This window comes from Lolium perenne, chromosome 4, assembly GCF_019359855.2.
Source record: "Lolium perenne isolate Kyuss_39 chromosome 4, Kyuss_2.0, whole genome shotgun sequence".
NCBI classification, from domain to species: Eukaryota; Viridiplantae; Streptophyta; class Magnoliopsida; order Poales; family Poaceae; genus Lolium; species Lolium perenne.
The window spans coordinates 93443298-93465846 of NC_067247.2; the positions used below are offsets into that span (position 1 = coordinate 93443298).

General features: G+C 43.6%; 1 protein-coding gene across 1 annotated transcript; it reads left to right on the forward strand.

The window, feature by feature from the left end:
• The first annotated feature begins 464 nt into the window (after positions 1–464).
• Positions 465–2202, forward strand: LOC127348496 (premnaspirodiene oxygenase). Its single transcript, XM_051374509.1, has 2 exons — positions 465–1427; positions 1551–2202. The coding sequence occupies exons 1-2, from the start codon at positions 534–536 to the stop codon at positions 2199–2201; spliced, it is 1545 nt and encodes a 514-aa protein (XP_051230469.1). The 5' UTR covers positions 465–533; the 3' UTR covers position 2202.
• The last annotated feature ends 20347 nt before the right edge of the window (positions 2203–22549 follow it).

The window sequence follows — 22549 nt, forward strand, 5'->3', positions numbered from 1 at the left end:
GGCATTTAGGGAGCGTTTCGGCGCGACTGCTCGTCTTGTTCCACGATGGCCTACTACTTTATCGATAGATCCGACATCTCCGACAACACCATGAACGACATAAACATTAGCCATGGTGATGCCGCTGCTTGAGTGATCTTTTCGGTCGCGATGTACGTGTTTCTCATTTTATATCTTCCGCTACTACTTATTCTGCATTCAGATCTTAGTCTGATATGTAGATTAAGTATATTAGTGCATCTATAATGTTAATTTTGTTAATTAAATTCACTCGGTAATTGTCTAATAATGTAACATATGCTACTGCTAATTCTCCGTTTGATTCGATGGAATCGTTCAGACCGAAGAATCAGGATAGTGAATCCGTGCATCTTCTCGTGGACGTACTTGCCCGCTTCCACTACAAATACAGCTGGTATCTCCACCAGTGAGATCAGTGCAAGCCTTCGAGCTAGGTCATCACTCCACTACCAGACGACGCTAGTGAAGTTATCCAGCTAACTAGGGTGTCGTGGTCTCGTGGATCGATCGCCATGGACGACTCGACGTACAACACCATCCTCCTGGCGCTCCTAGCGGTGTCCATGATCTACTTCTTCAAGCCGACGTCGGTGCGCCGTCCGCCGGGCCCTCGCACGCTGCCGATCATCGGGAGCGTGCACCACTTCGTGAACACGCTGGTGCACCGCCGGCTGCGGGACCTTGCCGGCGCGCACGGCCCCATCATGATGCTGAAGATCGGGCCGATGCCGCTGGTGGTGGTAACGTCGCGGGAGCTAGCGCGGGAGGTGCTCAAGGTGCAGGACCCCAACTTCGCGAACCGGCCGAGGCTGCTCGTCGGCGGCATCTGCGGCTACGGCTGGACGGACATCATCTTCGCGCCCACCAGCGACTACTGGCGCAAGATCCGCAAGCTGTGCATCCACGAGATCCTGAGCCCGAAGCGGGTGCTCCAGTTCGGGTTCATCCGGGAGGAGGAGGTGCGCCGGCAGGTGGAGCTCGTCCGCGTCGCCGCCAGGCAAGGGGTGCCGGTGGACGTGACGAGGATGGTGTACGACATCAGCAGCCGGACCATCTCCCGGTCGGCGTTCGGGGAGGTGCGGCCCGACATGCCGGTGTTCCAGCACGCCATCAAGCGGGTGGTCGGGCTGTCCAGCGGGTTCAACGTGCCGGACCTCTTCCCGCGGCTCAGGGAGGTGCTCGGCGAGGTCACCGGGATGAAGCGGAAGCTCCGGGAGATACACCGGACGTTCGACGATATCCTCGTGGACATCATCGAGGGCAGGAGGAAGGTGCGCGCCGAGAGGGTGGCCAGCGGCAAGGAGGTCATCGACGAGAACGTCGTGGACGTCATGCTCACCCTGCAGAAGGGCGACAACCCCTGGGGTTTTCCTGTCACGGACAACACCATCAAAGCAGTCGTGCTGGTAAGTTGTAGTGTGATACTTCAGTTAGGTTTTGCTTAGGTTGCAACGTACGGATTCCAAAATTCATGCATGGCGTGCATGCTGAGTTGCTGACCACAAGTGTATGCATTGGTTCTATGACAGGACATGTTCGCCGGCGGCACGGGGACGTCCGGCTCGTCGACGGAGTGGGCGATGTCAGAGATCATGCGTACCCCGCGGGTGATGAAGAAGCTACAGGATGAGGTCCGGCGCGCGTTCCACGGCAAGGAGACCATCAGCGAGACGGAGCTGCGCAGCAACAGCGTGAGGTACCTGAAGCTGACGATGAAGGAGGCGATCCGGCTGCACCCGGCGGCGCCGCTCCTGGTCCCGAGGGAGAGCATCGAGACGACGGAGCTGGGTGGGTACGTGGTGCCGGCCAAGTCTAGGATGGTGGTGAACGCGTGGGCCATCTCGAGGGACCCGCGGTACTGGAAGGATCCAGAGGAGTTCGTGCCGGAGCGGTTCGAGGAGGAGGGTGCCGTCGACTTCCACGGCCTCCACTTCGAGTTCACGCCGTTCGGGGCGGGCAGGAGGATGTGCCCCGGGTACAACTACGGGCTCGCAGGCATGGAGCTCGCGCTGTTCCAGCTCATGTACCACTTCGACTGGTCGCTGCCTGCCGGCGTGGAAGAGGTGGACATGGCGGAGGCCATGGGGCTCGGCGTGCGCCGGAAGAACCCTCTCATGCTCTGCGCCACACCTTACGTTGTGCATCCTCCTGCAGCTGATCCCATCGTGACTTCGACATGATGCGTATACGTGCTTGTTGCGATGGAGACCGTTTTTCCTAACGGAGCAGGGCCTTACGGGTCAGACATGCATCGACCGCTGCCCCTGCCGCGTGATTTGTGCGTCATATGTTTCATGTTTCATATTGATATGATGTACTACGCGTAGTATATGTGAAATCTGACGAATCGTCATGACATCTTGTAAAATATTTTTTCGATCAAGATTTTGATTAAAAAATAACTGAAAATTTCAAATATATATGTGCCTAATCTATGTAAATACTTTTGAAATAACTAAAGTGTATATGATTTCACTACGATTACCATACCAACGCGATAATCGGTCAAATACGAGGAGGGACCTGGCACATATCATGAGGCACTTGACGGTGTATCTTTGACGGTAGGAACCGGCTACATTTTTGTTTTTGCAAGAGAAACTAGTATTACTCAAAAACATCACGTATTACAATTTGTATGACATATGCTTGCTAAACCTCGAAATGCAAGTGGAAACGTCCACACACTTGCCCGCATTAATTACCTACATCAGCCGCAAATGCAAGGTGCCTCCGCCCGCTACTGCTACTGCCTGCAGAACCCAGCAGGTTTTGCAGGACAGGAAGGCCGCAACATCAAACGGTGATCAGACAATGAATTAAACTTCAGCTATTGAGTGAACACACTACACGACGTCAACTCAGGCTTGCTGGTGAGTCGCTGCATGGGCGACTTGATTCCACAATTACAGGGTTTACTTAACGCAAAATATGAAACCCGTGCATGCAGCAAAACATTTGGGAGTTGGAACCAGCACCAACACACAGACATCAGAAAGCAGGTTTCATGGTTAAGAAATAAATGTAACATATTTGCAACATTTCCTTGCCATGGCAAGTGTTGAACCAAATCACTAGAAAACACAAGTACTCCGGCATTCATAGACATTGCAAAAACCGACACTTCTCACTGAAATTTTCTTGTTTTGCAGAAATTCTAATATTCTTCGAACTGAGCGCATCATAAATTCCTAAACTGCACCTGAAATAGAACTATTCTTAGTCAAGATATGTTCAATTTGGTTTCAATTGCAATAATAGTGAATTATATCCTTATACTGCTTCATTTACTTGTTTATGCCACTGGTCTTATATACATGAATGATGGCATGAATAGCATGCATATTGCTGGTAGAACCAACTCATGCTTCAAGATTTTGCAGGGACTTAGGTTATATGCTTGATTCTGGCAGTGGCCAGTTCGTTGTGTGCTTGCAGATTTAGAATATGTTGATAAGTTATGTCTTTTTAGTCCTATTTGCTATCAACAAAAATACAGAAGCATGTACTATTAGGTTCCAGAAGTAATGTAATATTTTCTCACTATTTCCTTGTGCATTTTCTGATGTGTTAGTCTTCCTTTATAAGCTACGAGCAGCATCAGATTTATTGGGAAAAAGGAAAAGAATTCTAACAAAAGTTGAACTCTATGATTAATGTATGTTTCTTGAAATTGGTGAACTCATCTTCTCGTGTCCTATTCAAATGCAATCTTGATTACTTTTCATCTAGATTTTAGAACCGGAAGCATTGGCCTTGTGCTAACATCCTTCCAAAACATCCTTGGATGATAGATACCTCTGCGCTGAGTCCCCTGCGCAGTCTTGTGCTGTCGGCAGCCCCTCTTTTGGGAAACTCTGGGCGGTGCTCTAGGTCTCCTGTGATAAAAAAAACGATACACACAATCTCGCCTCCTTGACCTGATCTCGCTTCCAACGATGGCCAGTCGGTCATAGAGACACATGGGAAAAATGGAGTGAAGCACGTGCGCTGCGCACGCGTATCGTAGCTCTGTTTTCTCCTAGAGATACGAGAACTTGCCCACATGCGCGCAGACGATTAGGCATAGGTCCATGTAGCACGGTCTCATTTGTATGTGTGGCAGAGAAATGCATGCAAGTAGAGGAGAGAGAAAGCATGTGTGGCAAAGAAGTGCATGCAAGCACAGGAGAGAGAAAGCATGTGTGAGAGAGAAGTGCATGCAAGCACAGGAGAGAGAGACGAATGGGATCGTAGCTCTGAAACTTTCCTCGGCGGTGAGTCAAGGGCCGACCCATGGGGAATATGGAGACAAAAGACAGAGCCACAACATATCAGAAAACAATACCCCTACGAGGCACATGCGAATTGTAAACTAGACCCCCACTCAGCCATCTGTAACGAAACTAAATTAACTAGCACGTGAACCAGCGCTACTATTCACATGCATCGATCTACCGCGCTGCGCTGAAAAACTAGTCTCAGAGACACATACGTCTACACCGATGATGCTTGCCTCCGCGTCGATTCGTAGTGCCGTCACTGACGCGTTGTTGCATGGCAATCTTCTGTGTAGATCTGAGGCTACAGCACCGGCACGGCCTGGCCTACGCCTCTGGCCGATCGGGTGCGCCTCTGTCCGTCCTCGCCTATGCACCTGGCGCCTCCAGCACGCTGCCCGTCCTCCTCTAGAACGGTGAGTCGGTGACAGCAGTCTTCACCGGCGAGTGGTGGTAGTGGGGGGAATGGCTGCAACAGGGGATGCCCGTGTCGGCGATCCGTGAGGGAGCAGAAGAGGCAGTGGCTTGCTGGTTTTCTTCGGGGAAGGTTCCAATTTAGGCATAGGGGGAGCGAACCGACGTAGGATGGGCCAGCAAAGATAGCTCCACGCCGCCACGTCCATGACGGAACATTAGCACAAGATGAGGTGTGTTTCTCGAACATAATAATTTTGTCGCTGAGATTAATTCTTTGGCTACAATATTCTTGTTCCCTAAGTAGGCGACAACTTCTTCGCCATATTGCAAGTGGGGTTGCAATTCGGAGAGAAATGCTCCTGATTCTATGCTAACCTCAAATTGCCCTTTGTCCAAGTGGTGTCGCAACCGACATTTATTGTCCAGTTGAAAATGGAGTTGCAACTGAGAGAAATGCTCTAGCATACAAGCTAAACACTAATTCATCATTATTCCAGTTGCGGGTGGGGTTGCAAGTGGGGTCGAACCTGATCCTTCTGTCCAGTTGCAAGTGTAGTTGCAACTGAGAGATAAATGCTCTAAAATATGTGCTAAACCCTAATGTCTAGTATTGTCTCGGTTACAAGTGGTGTGGCAACTGGCCTTTGTTGCCCAGTTACAAGTGAGAAATATGCTTCAGAATTCATGCTAACCCCGATTTCTATTTTTGTCGAAGTTGTAAGTGGGGTCGCAACCGATATTTGTTGCTCAGTTGCAAGTGGAGTTGCAACTGCAAGAAAAATTCTCTGGAATCCGTACCAACCCGAGTTCAACTGACATTTCTTGTCAGTTGTAAGTGGAGTTGCAACCGAGAGAGAAATGCTCCGACATTCGTGCTAACACTACAAAGGAAAGCCTTTTTTTGACAAATCACTTTCGTCATTTGAAGGCCAGTTTTCGTCAAGGATTACTTTGCGGTGACGAAATTTGATCGTCATGGGGTTCGTCAAGGAAGCTCCGTCATAAAATATCAGGGGTGACGGTATGCATTTTTTCGTCAACGTCAAATGTTTGATGGTGACGACCTGCAAATTCGTCAACATCAAAGGTTGATTATTGACAGACAGGTTTGTCACGAAAAATTGCAACTTTCGTCAATATCTAAATCTTGGGAAGTTTCTGATTGGTCCAAAAAAAGCATACGTGGCCTTACATGTGGGTCCCATTTGGCTTCTGACAACATGGTCCGACGGCGCTGACATGGTGGGACCCACAAAATATTATGACAAGCTGGACCCTCAATATTCATACCGGTGGGATCCACAAAATTCAGACAAGTGGGACCAGGTTGCCGACATATGGGTCCCAATAATGCTGACTGGTAGGACCCACAAATTCTGACAAGTGGGACCAGAAATTGGTGCCACGTGGTTTCATTTAATAGTGACGTTGTGACATTTTCCGTCACCTTTTGAATTTGACAAAATTTGAGAGCATTTGAATTATTTGCGAAATTTGGGAAACAAAAAAAACTGGCGAAATATGAAAAAATAGACAATAAATATCATGCATAAATGGTGGCACAAGAAGTATATATGTCTCTCACAGACCGAAAGATTCATAAGAAAAATTACAATTGGAACACAAAGAAATTAAAAGACCTATGATTAATAATGTTGTAGGACGGTGGTGTGATGTCTACTGGAGCTTCTATTCTTGTAGACAGTGTTGGGCCTCCAAGAGCAGAGGTTTGTAGAACAGCAGCAAGTTTCCCTTAAGTGGATCACCCAAGGTTTATCGATCTCAGGGAGGAAGAGGTCAAAGATATCCCACTCAAACAACCCTGCAACCACAAAGCAAGAAGTCTCTTGTGTCCCCAACACACCTAATAGGTGCACTAGTTCGGCGAAGAGATAGTGAAATACAGGTGGTATGAATATATATGAGCAGTAGCAACGGCACCAGAAAAGTGCTTTGCTATCCAGGACTGGTGTGTAGTTGATGGTGGTAATATTGCAGGCAGTAGAAACACAGTAAAACAATAAACAAGCAGCGATAGCAGTATTTAGGAATAAGGCCTAGGGATTATACTTTCACTAGTGGACACTCTCAACATTGATCACATAACAAAATAGATAAATGCTAGACTCTACACCCTCTTGTTGGATGATGAACACCACTGTGTAGGATTACACGAACCCTCGATGCCGGAGTTAACAAGCTCCACAATATCAATGTTCATATTTAAATAACCTTAGAGTGCAAGATAGATCAACATAACCAAATAGATCACATCAATACCATCATAGTGATAGTTAACTTCATAATCTACAAGAGATCACAATCATAAACTACGCCAAGTACTACATGATGCACACACTGCTCCTTTACATCATGCATGAGGAATAGAATACTTTAATAACATCACTAGAGTAGCACATAGATGAATTGTGATACAAAACTCATATGAATCTCAATCATGTAAGGCAGCTCATGAGATCATTGTATTGAGGTACATAGGAGAGAGATTAACCACATAGCTACCGGTACAGCCCCGAGCCTCGATGGAGAACTACTCCCTCCTCATGGGAGACAGCAGCGGTGATGAAGATGGCGGTGGAGATGGCAGCGGTGTCGATGGAGAAGCCTTCCGGGGGCACTTCCCCGTCCCGGCGGCGTGCCGGAACAGAGACTCCTGTCCCCCAGATCTTGGCTTCGTGATGGCGGCGGCTCTAGAAGGTTTCTCGTACCGTGGCTTTTCCGTCTCGAGGTTTTAGGTCGAGGACCTTTATATAGGCGAAGAGGCGGAGTCGGAGGGGCGAAGAGGCGGTGAGGGGGTATGGCGGCGCGGCCAGGGCCTGGGCCGCGCCGGCCTACCTTTTGGGCCCACCAGGGCTCCCCTCTGGCGACTCTCGGGTGTTCTGGAAGCTTCGTGGAAAAATAGGATGCTGGGCGTTGATTTCGTCCTATTCCGAGAATATTTCCTTACTAGGATTTCTGAAACCAAAAACAGCAGAAAACAGCAACTGGCCCTTCGGCATCTCGTCAATAGGTTAGTTCCGGAAAACACATAAATATGACATAAAGTATGCATAAATCATGTAGATATCATCAATAATGTGGCATGGAACATAAGAAATTATCGATACGTCGGAGACGTATCAGCATCCCCAAGCTTAGTTTCTGCTCATCCCGAGCAGGTAAACGATAACAAAGATAATTTCTGGAGTGACATGCCATCATAACCTTGATCATACTATTGTAAACATATGTAATGAATGCAGCGATCAAAGCAATGGTAAATGACATGAGTAAACAAATGAATCATATAGCAAAGACTTTTCATGAATAGTACTTCAAGACAAGCATCAATAAGTCTTGCATAAGAGTTAACTCACAAAGCAATAATTCAAAGTAAAGGTATTGAAGCAACACAAAGGAAGATTAAGTTTCAGCGGTTGCTTTCAACTTATAACATGTATATCTCATGGATAGTTGTCAATGCAAAGTGATACGTCTCCGACGTATCGATAATTTCTTATGTTCCATGCCACATTATTGATGTTATCTACATGTTTTATGCACACTTTATATCATATTCGTGCATTTTCTGGAACTAACCTATTAACAAGATGCCGAAGTGCCAGTTGCTGTTTTCTGCTGTTTTTGGTTTCAGAAATCCTAGTAAGGAAATATTCTCGGAATTGGACGAAATCAACGCCCAGGGTCCTATTTTGCCACGAAGCTTCCAGAAGTCCGAAGAGGAGACGAAGTGGGGCCACGAGGGGGCCACACCCTAGGGCGGCGCGGCCCCCCCTTGGCCGCGCGGCCCTGTGGTGTGGGGCCCTCGTGCCGCCTCCTGACCTGCCCTTCCGCCTACTTAAAGCCTCCGTTGCGAAACCCCCGCACCGAGAGCCACGATACGGAAAACCTTCCAGAGACGCCGCCGCCGCCGCCGATCCCATCTCGAGGGATCCAGGAGATCGCCTCCGGCACCCTGCCGGAGAGGGGAATCATCTCCCGGAGGACTCTACGCCGCCATGGTCGCCTCCGGAGTGATGTGTGAGTAGTCTACCCCTGGACTATGGGTCCATAGCAGTAGCTAGATGGTTGTCTTCTCCCCATTGTGCTTCATTGTCGGATCTTGTGAGCTGCCTAACATGATCAAGATCGTCTATCTGTAATTCTATATGTTGCGTTTGTTGGGATCCGATGAATAGAGAATACTTGTTATGTTGATTATCAAAGTTATGTCTATGTGTTGTTTATGATCTTGCATGCTCTCCGTTACTAGTAGATGCTCTGGCCAAGTAGATGCTTGTAACTCCAAGAGGGAGTATTTATGCTCGATAGTGGGTTCATGCCTGCATTGACACCGGGACAGTGATGAAAGTTCTAAGGTTGTGTTGTGCTGTTGCCACTAGGGATAAAACATTGATGCTATGTCTAAGGATGTAGTTGTTGATTACATTACGCACCATACTTAATGCAATTGTCTGTTGCTTTGCAACTTAATACCGGAGGGGGTTCGGATGATAACCTGAAGGTGGACTTTTTAGGCATAGATGCAGTTGGATGGCGGTCTATGTACTTTGTCGTAATGCCCAATTAAATCTCACTATACTCATCATAATATGTATGTGCATGGTCATGCCCTCTTTATTTGTCAATTGCCCAACTGTAATTTGTTCACCCAACATGCTGTTTATCTTATGGGAGAGACACCTCTAGTGAACTGTGGACCCCGGTCCAATTCTCTATACTGAAATACAATCTACTGCAATACTTGTTCTACTGTTTTCTGCAAACAATCATCTTCCACACAATACGGTTAATCCTTTGTTACAGCAAGCCGGTGAGATTGACAACCTCACTGTTTCGTTGGGGCAAAGTACTTTGGTTGTGTTGTGCAGGTTCCACGTTGGCGCCGGAATCCCTGGTGTTGCGCCGCACTACATCCCGCCGCCATCAACCTTCAACGTGCTTCTTGACTCCTACTGGTTCGATTAAACCTTGGTTTCTTACTGAGGGAAACTTGCCGCTGTGCGCATCACACCTTCCTCTTGGGGTTCCCAACGGACGTGTCAACCACACGCATCAAGCAAATTTCTGGCGCCGTTGCCGGGGAGATCAAGACACGCTGCAAGGGGAGTCTCCACTTCTCAATCTCTTTACTTTGTTTTTGTCTTGCTTAGTTTTATTTACTACTTTGTTTGCTGCACTAAATCAAAATACAAAAAAATTAGTTGCTAGTTTTACTTTATTTGCTATCTTGTTTGCTATATCAAAAACACAAAAAAATTAGCTACTTGCATTTACTTTATCTAGTTTGCTTTATCTACTATTGCTAAAATGAGTAATCCTGAAGTTGAAGTTCGTTCGTTTAAGCAACAAGGGGGAGAATGTTTAAGAGATGCTTGGTATAGAATTAGTAATGCCCATAATAGGTGCACTAAGAAACACTCCACCACTATTTTACTCAGGAATTTTTATGTTGGTATCTCTAGCTGGAATAGGTATGTTCTTGATTGTCTCGCAGGAGGTAACTTCTTAAGTACTCCTGCATTAGAAGCTAGCTGCATTATTGAAAGGCTATTTGGAATACCCCCTGTTGATGAAGTTAAAACTGAAACTCTCTTGAAGATGTTATAAAAAAATTGGAAACCATAGAGAAAAATTTTCCAAGTGTTGAAACTAAATTGGAAATGTTACTTGATAAAACTGATGAACTTGATAAATCCTTAGGAGGAATTGATGAAAGAATTAGTGTCCTAGGAACTTGTGTTGTCCATGATGATCAAATTAATAGGATTGATGAACTTGAAAAAGCTATGGGAACCTTGGGTTCAACATTTTTTTCTCTTAAATATAAGGAGAAAGCTTATGTGGGTAAGGAGCAAAAGTTTATGTATGTCTCTAAAGTGCCTAAACCAAAGAAATATTACTATAGGCCTAAAATTGATAAAGCCCTTAGTACCACCACGGATGGGGGAGCTTGTGATAACGATACACCATCTCTCGATAATACTTGATACACACTTTCTGCGCCTAGCTGAAAGGCGTTAAAGAAAAGCGCTTATGGGAGACAACCCATGTTTTTACCTACAGTACTTTGTTTTTATTTTGTGTCTTGGAAGTTGTTTACTACTGTAGCAACCTCTCCTTATCTTAGTTTAGTGTTTTGTTGTGCCAAGTAAAGTCGTTGATAGAAAAGTTCATACTAGATTTGGATTACTGCACAGAAACAGATTTCTTTGCTGTCACGAATCTGGGTCTACCTCCCTGTAGGTAGCTCAGAAAATTAAGCCAATTTACGTGCATGATCCTCAGATATGTACGCAACTTTCATTCAATTTGAGCATTTTCATTTGAGCAAGTCTGGTGGCCTAATAAAATCCATCTTTACGGACTGTTCTGTTTTGACAGATTCTGCCTTTTATTTCGCATTGCCTCTTTTGCTATGTTGGATGAATTTCTTTGATCCATTAATGTCCAGTAGCTTTATGCAATGTCCAGAAGTGTTAAGAATGATTGTGTCACCTCTGAACATGTTAATTTTTATTGTCACTAACCCTCTAATGAGTTGTTCTAAGTTTGGTGTGGAGGAAGTTTACAAGGATCAAGAGAGGAGTATGATGCAACATGATCAAGGAGAGTGAAAGCTCTAAGCTTGGGGATGCCCCGGTGGTTCACCCCTGCATATATTAAGAAGACTCAAGTGTCTAAGCTTGGGGATGCCCAAGGCATCCCCTTCTTCATCGACAACATTATCAGGTTCCTCCCCTGAAACTATATTTTTATTCCATCACATCTTATGTGCTTTGCTTGGAGCGTCGGTTTGTTTTTGTTTTTTGTTTTGTTTGAATAAAATGGATCCTAGCATTCACTTTATGGGAGAGAGACACGTTCCGCTGTAGCATATGGACAAGTATGTCCTTAGTTTCTACTCATAGTATTCATGGCGAAGTTTCTTCTTCGTTAAATTGTTATATGGTTGGAATTGGAAAATGATACATGTAGTAATTGCTATTAATTGTTGTGCTCATGTTTAAGCTCTTGCATCATATGCTTTGCACCCATTAATGAAGAAATACATAGAGCATGCTAAAATTTGGTTTGCATATTTGGTTTCTCTAAGGTCTAGATAATTTCTAGTATTGAGTTTGAACAACAAGGAAGACGGTGTAGAGTCTTATAATGTTTTCAATATGTCTTTTATGTGAGTATTGCTGCACCGGTTCATCCTTGTGTTTGTTTCAAATAAGCCTTGCTAGCCTAAACCTTGTATCGAGAGGGAATACTTCTCATGCATCCAAAATACTTGAGCCAACCACTATGCCATTTGTGTCCACCATACCTACCTACTACATGGTATTTCCCGCCATTCCAAAGTAAATTGCTTGAGTGCTACCTTTAAAATTCCATCATTCACCTTTGCAATATATAGCTCATGGGACAAATAGCTTAAAAACTATTGTGGTATTGAATATGTAATTATGCACTTTATCTCTTATTAAGTTGCTTGTTGTGCGATAACCATGTTCACTGGGGACGCCATCAACTACTCTTTGTTGAATTTCATGTGAGTTGCTATGCATGTTCGTCTTCTCTGAAGTAAGAGAGATCTACCACCTTATGGTTAAGCATGCATATTGTTAGAGAAGAACATTGGGCCGCTAACTAAAGCCATGATCCATGGTGGAAGTTTCAGTTTTGGACAAATATCCTCAATCTCATATGAGAAGAATTATTAATTGTTGTTACATGCTTATGCATAAAAGAGGAGTCCATTATCTGTTGTCTATGTTGTCCCGGTATGGATGTCTAAGTTGAGAATAATCAATAGCGAGAAATCCAATGCGAGCTTTCTCCTTAGACCTTTGTACAGGCGGCATAGAGGTACCCCATTGTGACACTTGGTTAAAACATGTGCATTGTGATGATCCGGTAGTCCAAGCTAATTAGGACAAGGTGCGGGCACTATTAGTACACTATGCATGAGGCTTGCAACTTATAAGATATAATTTACATGATACATATGCTTTATTACTACCGTTGACAAAATTGTTTCATGTTTTCAAAATCAAAGCTCTAGCACAAATATAGCAATCGATGCTTTTCCTCTATGGAGGACCATTCTTTTACTTTCAATGTTGAGTCAGTTCACCTATTTCTCTCCACCTCAAGAAGCAAACACTTGTGTGAACTATGCATTGATTCCTTCATATTTGCTTATTGCACTTATTATATTACTCTATGTTGACAATATCCATGAGATATGCATGTTACAAGTTGAAAGCAACTGCTGAAACTTAATCTTCCTTTGTGTTGCTTCAATGCTTTTACTTTGAATTATTGCTTTATGAGTTAACTCTTATGCGAGACTTATTGATGCTTGTCTTGAAGTGCTATTCATGAAAAGTCTTTGCTATATGATTCACTTGTTTACTCATGTCATATACATTGTTTTGATCGCTGCATTCACTACATATGCTTTACAAATAGTATGATCAAGGTTATGATGGCATGTCACTCCAAAAATTATCTGTGTTATCGTTTTACCTGCTCGGGACGAGCAGAACTAAGCTTGGGGATGCTGATACGTCTCCGACGTATCGATAATTTCTTATGTTCCATGCCACATTATTGATGTTATCTACATGTTTTATGCACACTTTATGTCATATTCGTGCATTTTCTGGAACTAACCTATTAACAAGATGCCGAAGTGCCGCTGTCGTTTTACGTGTTTTTGGTTTCAGAAATCCTAGTAAGGAAATATTCTTGGAATTGGACGAAATCAACGCCCAGGGTCCTATTTTGCCACGAAGCTTCCAGAAGTCCGAAGAGGAGACGAAGTGGGGCCACGAGGGGGCCACACCCTAGGGCGGTGCGGCCCCCCCTTGGCCGCGCGGCCCTGTGGTGTGGGGCCCTCGTGCCGCCTCCTGACCTACCCTTCCGCCTACTTAAAGCCTCCATTGCGAAACCCCCAGTACCGAGAGCCACGATACGGAAAACCTTCCAGAGACGCCGCCGCCGCCGATCCCATCTCGGGGGATCCAGGAGATCGCCTCCGGCACCCTGCCGGAGAGGGGAATCATCTCCCGGAGGACTCTACGCCGCCATGGTCGCCTCCGGAGTGATATGTGAGTAGTCTACCCCTGGACTATGGGTCCATAGCAGTAGCTAGATGGTTGTCTTCTCCCCATTGTGCTTCATTGTCGGATCTTGTGAGCTGCCTAACATGATCAAGATCATCTATCTGTAATTCTATATGTTGCATTTGTTGGGATCCGATGAATAGAGAATACTTGTTATGTTGATTATCAAAGTTATGTCTATGTGTTGTTTATGATCTTGCATGCTCTCCGTTACTAGTAGATGCTCTGGCCAAGTAGATGCTTGTAACTCCAAGAGGGAGTATTTATGCTCGATAGTGGGTTCATGCCTCGATTGACACCGGGACAAAGGATGTAAAGTTCTAAGGTTGTGTTGTGCTGTTGCCACTAGGGATAAAACATTGATGCTATGTCTAAGGATGTAGTTGTTGATTACATTACGCACCATACTTAATGCAATTGTCTGTTGCTTTGCAACTTAATACTGGAGGGGGTTCGGATGATAACCTGAAGGTGGACTTTTTAGGCATAGATGCAGTTGGATGGCGGTCTATGTACTTTGTCGTAATGCCCAATTAAATCTCACTATACTCATCATAATATGTATGTGCATGGTCATGCCCTCTTTATTTGTCAATTGCCCAACTGTAATTTGTTCACCCAACATGCTGTTTATCTTATGGGAGAGACACCTCTAGTGAACTGTGGACCCCGGTCCAATTCTCTATACTGAAATACAATCTACTGCAATACTTGTTCTACTGTTTTCTGCAAACAATCATCTTCCACACAATACGGTTAATCCTTTGTTACAGCAAGCCGGTGAGATTGACAACCTCACTGTTTCGTTGGGGCAAAGTACTTTGGTTGTGTTGTGCTGGTTCCACGTTGGCGCCGGAATCCCTGGTGTTGCGCCGCACTACATCCCGCCACCATCAACCTTCAACGTGCTTCTTGACTCCTACTGGTTCGATTAAACCTTGGTTTCTTACTGAGGGAAACTTGCCGCTGTGCGCATCACACCTTCCTCTTGGGGTTCCCAACGGACGTGTCAACCACACGCATCACAAAGCAATATAATAAGTGCAATATGCAAGTATGTAGGAATCAATGCACAGTTCACACAAGTGTTTGCTTCTTGAGGTGGAGAGAAATAGGTGAACTGGCTCAACAATAAAAGTAGAAGAAAGGGCCCTTCGCAGAGGGAAGCATCGATTGCTATATTTGTGCTAGAGCTTTGGTTTTGAAAACAAGAAACAATTTTGTCAATGGTAGTAATAAAGCATATGTGTTATGTAAATTATATCCTATAAGTTGCAAGCCTCATGCATAGTATACTAATAGTGCCCGCACCTTGTCCTAATTAGCTCGGATTACCTGGATTATCATTGCAATGCATATGTTTTAACCAAGTGTCACAAAGGGGTACCTCTATGCCGCCTGTACAAAGGTCTAAGGAGAAAGCTCGCATCGGATTTCTCGCCATTGATTATTCTCAACTTAGACATCCATACCGGGACAACATAGACAACAGATAATGGACTCCTCTTATATGCATAAGCATGTAGCAACAATTAATTTTCTCATATGAGATTGAGGATATTTGTCCAAAACTGAAACTTCCACCATGAATCATGGCTTTAGTTAGCGGCCCAATGTTCTTCTCTAACATTATGCAATGCTCTAACCATTCTAGCGGTAAATCTCCCTTACTTCAGACAAGACGAACATGCATAGCAACTCACATGATATTCAACAGAGAGTAGTTGATGGCGTCCCCAGGAACATGGTTATCGCACAACAAGCAACTTATAAGAAATAAAATGCATAAGTACATATTCAATACCACAATAGTTTTTAAGCTATTTGTCCCATGAGCTATATATTGCAAAGGTAGAGGATAGAAATTTAAAGGTAGCACTCAAGCAATTTACTTTGGAATGGCGGAGAAATACCTTGTAGTAGGTAGGTATGGTGGACTCGAATGGCATAATGGTTGGCTCAAGGGTTTTGGATGCATGAGAAGTATTCCCTCTCGATACAAGACTTAGGCTAGCAAGGTTATTTGAAACAAACACAAGGATGAACCGGTGCAGCAAAACTCACATAAAAGACATATTGTAAACATTATAAGACTCTACACCGTCTTCCTTGTTGTTCAAACTCTTAACTAGAAATTATCTAGACCTTAGAGAGACCAATTATGCAAACCAAATTTTAGCAAGCTCTATGTATTTCTTCATTAATAGGTGCAAAGTATATGATGCAAGAGCTTAAACATGAGCACAACAATTGCCAAGTATCACATTATCCAAGACATTCTACCAATTACTACATGTATCATTTTCCAATTCCAACCATATAACAATTTAACGAAGAAGAAACTTCGCCATGAATATTATGAGTAAAGCCTAAGGACATACTTGTCCATATGCAACAGCGGAGCGTGTCTCTCTCCCACACAAAGAATGCTAGGATCCATTTTATTCAAACAAAACAAAAACAAAAATAAACCGACGCTCCAAGCAAAGCACATAAGATGTGACGGAATAAAAATATAGTTTCAGGGGAGGAACCTGATAATGTTGCCGATGAAGAAGGGGATGCCTTGGGCATCCCCAAGCTTAGATGCTTGAGTCTTCTTGAAATATGCAGGGATGGACCACCGGGGCATCCCCAAGCTTAGACTTTTCACTCTTCTTGATCGTAGTATATCATCCTCCTCTCTTGACCCTTGAAAACTTCCTTCACACCAAACTCGAAACAAACTCATTAGAGGGTTAGTGCACAACAAAAATATACATGTTCAGAGGTGACATAATCATTCTTAACACTTCTGGACATTGCACAAAGCTACTGGAAGTCAATGGAACAAAGAAATCCATCCCACATAACAAAAGAGGCAATGCGAAATAAAAGGCAGAATCTGTCAAAATAGAACAGTTCGTAAAGATGAATTTTATTGAGGCACCAGACTTGCTCAAATTGAATGAAAGTTGCGTACATATCTGAGGATCACTCACGTAAATTGGCATAATTTTCTGAGTTACCTACAGAGAATTTTGCCCAGATTCGTGACAGCAAAGAAATCTGTCTCTGCGCAGTAATCCAAATCTAGTATGAACCTTACTATCAACGACTTTACTTGGCACAACAAAACACAAAACTAAGATAAGGAGAGGTTTCTACAGTAGTAAACAACTTCCAAGGCACAAATATAAAACAAAATTGCTGTAGCAAAATAAACACATGGTTTATCTCCCAAGAAGTTCTTTCTTTATAGTCATTAACATGGGCTCAGCAGTTTCAATGATGCACTCGCAAGAAATAGTATTTGAAGCAAAAAGAGAGCATCGAGAGGCAAATTCAAAACACATTTAAGTCTAATATGCTTCCTATGCATAGGAATCTTGTAAATAAACAAGTTCAAGAAGCATAATGCAACAAGCATAGAAAGATAAAACAAGTGTAGCTTCAAGATTTTCAGCAAAAAGAGAGGCATTTTAGTAACATGAAAATTTCTACAACCATATTTTCCTCTCTCATAATAATGTCCAGTAGCATCATGAGAAAACTCAACAATATAACTATCACATAAAGCATTCTTATCATGAGTCTCATGCATAAAATTATTACTCTCCACAATAGCATAATCAATTTTATTAGCAATAGCGGGAGCAAATTCAACAAAGTAGCTATCATTATTATTATCATCATCAAATATAGGAGGCATATTGTAATCATAATCAAATTTATCCTCCATAACAGGTGGTACTAAAAGACTACTATCATTATAATCATCATAAATAGGAGGCAAAGTATCATCAAAGAAAATTTTCTCCTCAATGCTTGGGGGACTAAAAAGATCATGCTCATCAAAACCAGCTTCCCCAAGCTTAGAATTTTCCATAGCATTAGCAACAATAGTGTTCAAAGCATTCATATTAATAACATTCCCATTAGCATGCATATAAAGTTCCATGGGTTTTTTAATTCTCTCTTCAAACACATCATGTCCTAATTCAAGATAAAGTTCATAAAGATCTCTCATATTTTTGTTGTTTTCTATTATGCCTAACTAGTGTAAACATGAAACAAAAAGATGCAATTGCAGGATCTAAAGGAAATAGCTTCGAGCACAAACACAATGGCGCCAGAAAAGTACTGTTACCTGGAACCGGAGTATGAGTGCCTTTTACCTTTCCTCCCCGGCAACGGCGCCAGAAAAGTGCTTGATGTCTACTGGAGCTTCTATTCTTGTAGACAGTGTTGGGCCTCCAAGAGCAGAGGTTTGTAGAACAGCAACAAGTTTCCCTTAAGTGGATCACCCAAGGTTTATCGATCTCAGGGAGGAAGAGGTCAAAGATATCCCTCTCAAGCAACCCTGCAACCACAAAGCAAGAAGTCTCTTGTGTCCCCAACACACCTAATAGGTGCACTAGTTCGGCGAAGAGATAGTGAAATACATGTGGTATGAATATATATGAGCAGTAGCAACGGCACCAGAAAAGTGCTTTGCAATCCAGGACTGGTGTGTAGTTGATGGTGGTAATATTGCAGGCAGTAGAAACACAGTAAAACAGTAAACAAGCAGCGATAGCAGTATTTAGGAACAAGGCCTAGGGATTATACTTTCACTAGTGGACACTCTCAACATTGATCACATAACAGAATAGATAAATGCTAGACTCTACACCCTCTTGTTGGATGATGAACACCACTGTGTAGGATTACACGAACCCTCGATGCCGGAGTTAACAAGCTCCACAATATCAATGTTCATATTTAAATAACCTTAGAGTGCAAGATAGATCAACATAACCAAATAGATCACATCAATACCATCATAGTGATAGTTAACTTCATAATCTACAAGAGATCACAATCATAAACTACGCCAAGTACTACATGATGCACACACTGCCCCTTTACATCATGCAGGAGGAATAGAATACTTTAATAACATCACTAGAGTAGCACATAGATGAATTGTGATACAAAACTCATATGAATCTCAATCATGTAAGGCAGCTCATGAGATCATTGTATTGAGGTACATAGGAGAGAGATTAACCACATAGCTACCGGTACAGCCCCGAGCCTCGATGGAGAACTACTCCCTCCTCATGGGAGACAGCAGCGGTGATGAAGATGGCGGTGGAGATGGCAGCGGTGTCGATGGAGAAGCCTTCCGGGGGCACTTCCCCGTCCCGGCGGCGTGCCGGAACAGAGACTCCTGTCCCCGAGATCTTGGCTTCGCGATGGCGGCGGCTCTGGAAGGTTTCTCGTACCGTGGCTTTTCCGTCTCGAGGTTTTAGTTCGAGGACCTTTATATAGGCGAAGAGGCGGAGTCGGAGGGGCGAAGAGGCGGTGAGGGGGTATGGCGGCGCGGCCAGGGCCTGGGCCGCACCGGCCTACCTTTTGGGCCCACCAGGGCTCCCCTCTGGCGACTCTCGGGTGTTCTGGAAGCTTCGTGGAAAAATAGGATGCTGGGCGTTGATTTCGTCCGATTCCGAGAATATTTCCTTACTAGGATTTCTGAAACCAAAAACAGCAAAAAACAGCAACTGGCCCTTCGGCATCTCGTCAATAGGTTAGTTCCGGAAAACGCATAAATATGACATAAAGTATGCATAAATCATGTAGATATCATCAATAATGTGGCATGGAACATAAGAAATTATCGATACGTCGGAGACGTATCATGGTGCAATAGATCAGTTGCCCTGGGATTCAGACATGGATGGTGGCTGGGATGTCCTCAAGAGCAAATTAAGCACGGCATCCATTTCTCTCTGCCTCTTTTCATAAGCCAGAGTCTTTTCTTCTTGGGCTTTCTTCAGAGCTTCAAGTTCTTCCTCCTGCTTCTTCCTGATCTCTTCAAATTTTTGATCTTGTTCTTGCAGTCTTGCCTGCATCTCACTGTGGTACCTTTCAGCTGCCTGTATGGAGTTCTGCTCTTGATCTGCCAGTCTTTGTTGTAGCTCTCGGATGCGTGTAGCTGAGACAGAAGACTTCCTGGAGCTTGTTGCGACGCCCAATCTTGGTAGGAATGTGCTGTTGCAGGTGGTGGATGGGCTTTTCTCGCTCAGAACTAGCTGAACAGTTTGCAAATCAGTCAAATCAGGTTTATCTTCATTGCGTGGCGCCGTTTTTTTTTGCCACCATTTTATCCTGCATAAAGATTACAATCATTGCATGGACAACATACAAAACTGGATTATATTATATTGTGCTAATATGAAATATTTCTTACATATGCACTTTTTGCTTCAGCACTCATAATGTTATCCTTGTTAGTGTGTGTGATTCTAAAAAATTCAATTGGAGAGGTTTCTTCTTCCTGGTGCTTAGCCTTCTGCTTGAAAAAATGTAGAATGCACATTACCATTGTACACTGTGTATGACAGAAGTATGAACTGTATGGGGAAATTCAGAACACTTACTATAAGTTCCCAGTGAGCAACATAGCTTCGAGATCCAGTGGTATGGAACTGTTTCACAGCTTCTCTGTTCTTTCCATTTTTTACACACACTACCTATGTTCAGTACATGCATTTTATTTATCCAGATCAGAGAAATGTAAGAATTCAGTAGCTGTTATTGAAAGGAATAACGTTTATGTACCTGGTACTTCTCATCAAACCATCTCTTCACCAGTTCTTTCCAGCTTTTCTCTTCTACATGATCTGGCTTCTTCAGATATGCTTGCTCCAGTGTGAGATTTTTAATTTTCGGTCAATACTCCTTTTAAGCCTATATCGGAACTGCCGAATACTAACTTGCAGCATATCAGTGCACACATCTTGAGCCACCTCATCATTTTTGTCCATACTAAACTTTCCCTGCAAAATAGTGATGCATTAATCAGTAGATTCTTAGATAGTTGATCATGTAGCATACTAATTAGGTTAAACCAAGATTGTACAGGACTCACCGCTACTGTATTTATAGCATGAGGAATGACATGCTTGAGAGTTTCATTTTTCTTGTACTGTGTCCAGTGTGTTGCAAGCGGCATTTTCTCACGGATGTGAATACCAACCTCACTGCTCAGCTTTGCTGACTGGATATAATCCTTAGGTTTCCTGACACCAGCAGAGAATTCAATTGGCATCTTATTGCCACCATGTCTTCTTGTGTACTCATGTAGTCCATGGCCCATGGTAGGTCAGCGTCCACCTCTCTTTCTCTTACTACCGCCAGATGTTGTCAATGTCTCTGAAATAAGAGATATGAAATGATTCTCTTTTATATGAAAATATGCGGTACAGTGTTTAGTTTTTACAAACTTTCATACCTTGCGGCTGAAAGTTTACAATTTGATTGTCCTCAGGAGATGAGTTGCTGCCTCCAGATGTCATGATCTGGTTAGGTGAGGGTGCTCCTTCAGTGTTCTGACCAGCAGTGGCCGTCGGCTCATCAGATGACCCAGCTTCAGGTTCAGTTGTTGCCATTGATCTTGTTGCAATGTTGGATGGTGCAACTTCAGGTCTGGATCGCTTCTTCTGTGCAACTGTTGCAGAAGAAGCAACTATCTGCAAGCAAAGTAGAGGCTACATTAGTAGGAAACATTTAGCATGTACGTATTTGCTATCATAGTTCAGACATAGTTCCACAGACCTGAGCTGAAGTTTTGCCGACAGTGCGCTGATCCTCATCTGAATGAAGATCATCATCAGCAGTAGCTATCTCTTCTGGATTCGGTTCGTACGAAGGGTCCTCTTCGACCTCCTTCTCTTCACAGTCTGTGTCCATTAGATTGTTACTAGTTCCTATTTGTACCCCACCATACACTAATGAACGTGCAAAAATAGAGAAATCTTCCTGATTTTTGTGGCCAGGTCCAAATCTTTCAGCCAAAACTTTTTCCATGCGTACTATATTTTCTTGCATTTGTTTCTCCTTGACAAGCTCATATGCCGGCTTGACGGGGTTTTCTGTCTGCGCTGAAATAATCGGAAGAGCGGAGCGTGAACAAAACATAAGAGGGGGCCAATTCCATAGAAAACAGCAAATAATTGTCTTTGCAAAATATTGTACAGCAGCAAATGATTGAAAACATAAGAGTCTACGTATGATGTCGGCGAACAAAACATAAGAGGGGGCATATGCCAGGCTAAGGGACATCATGTGCTTTTAGATATCTACTCGTAACAAATAATTTTCAATGGGATGCAGCCAAGTCCCTCTACTTTTGTTTGAAGTCGTAATTAGGATGCACCATTTCTACCTGATTAATCCCTTGTCTCAGTTAATAACGCACATGCGCACCGAAAGCATCATTGAGGTTACAAAATTAGAATCAGAAAAGAACTTAAAAGGAAGTATGTTTTGTGATCACCTAGATATGGCTCAATTGTTTGGTAGTTTGGTTGATAGCCTTTGGACCTGATCAACCTCCTAGATGTAGAGTTAATTGACACATGAGACTCCCCTCGGATACTGACTTATGCATGTCTGTTGATAGCTGGTTTCAGTCTGTTATTAGACAACTACCACCTCACATGGTGGATACTACCCTTCTGGTTGCTTGGCGGGCTTGGTATGCACGTAATGAGGTTACTCATGATAAGCCTCTACCCCCTATTATTGGGTCTCACCGATTTCTGAGTGGATATATCAAGCTGATCGGGGATGTGAAGTCCATTCCTACAGAGAACCTGTAACATCCCAAGTTTCAACAATAATAATCAAGAAAGAGAATCTCCCCAAAACTCAAAATTAGCAATTAACAAAAACTTTTTCTATGCA

Bases quoted from the DNA above. Each gene is read 5' to 3' on its own strand.
- LOC127348496 (XM_051374509.1), top strand. From the start codon at position 534: ATGGACGACTCGACGTACAACACCATCCTCCTGGCGCTCCTAGCGGTG. The intron at 1,428-1,550 runs GTAAGTTGTAGT...GTTCTATGACAG, and splicing joins CCATCAAAGCAGTCGTGCTG to GACATGTTCGCCGGCGGCAC.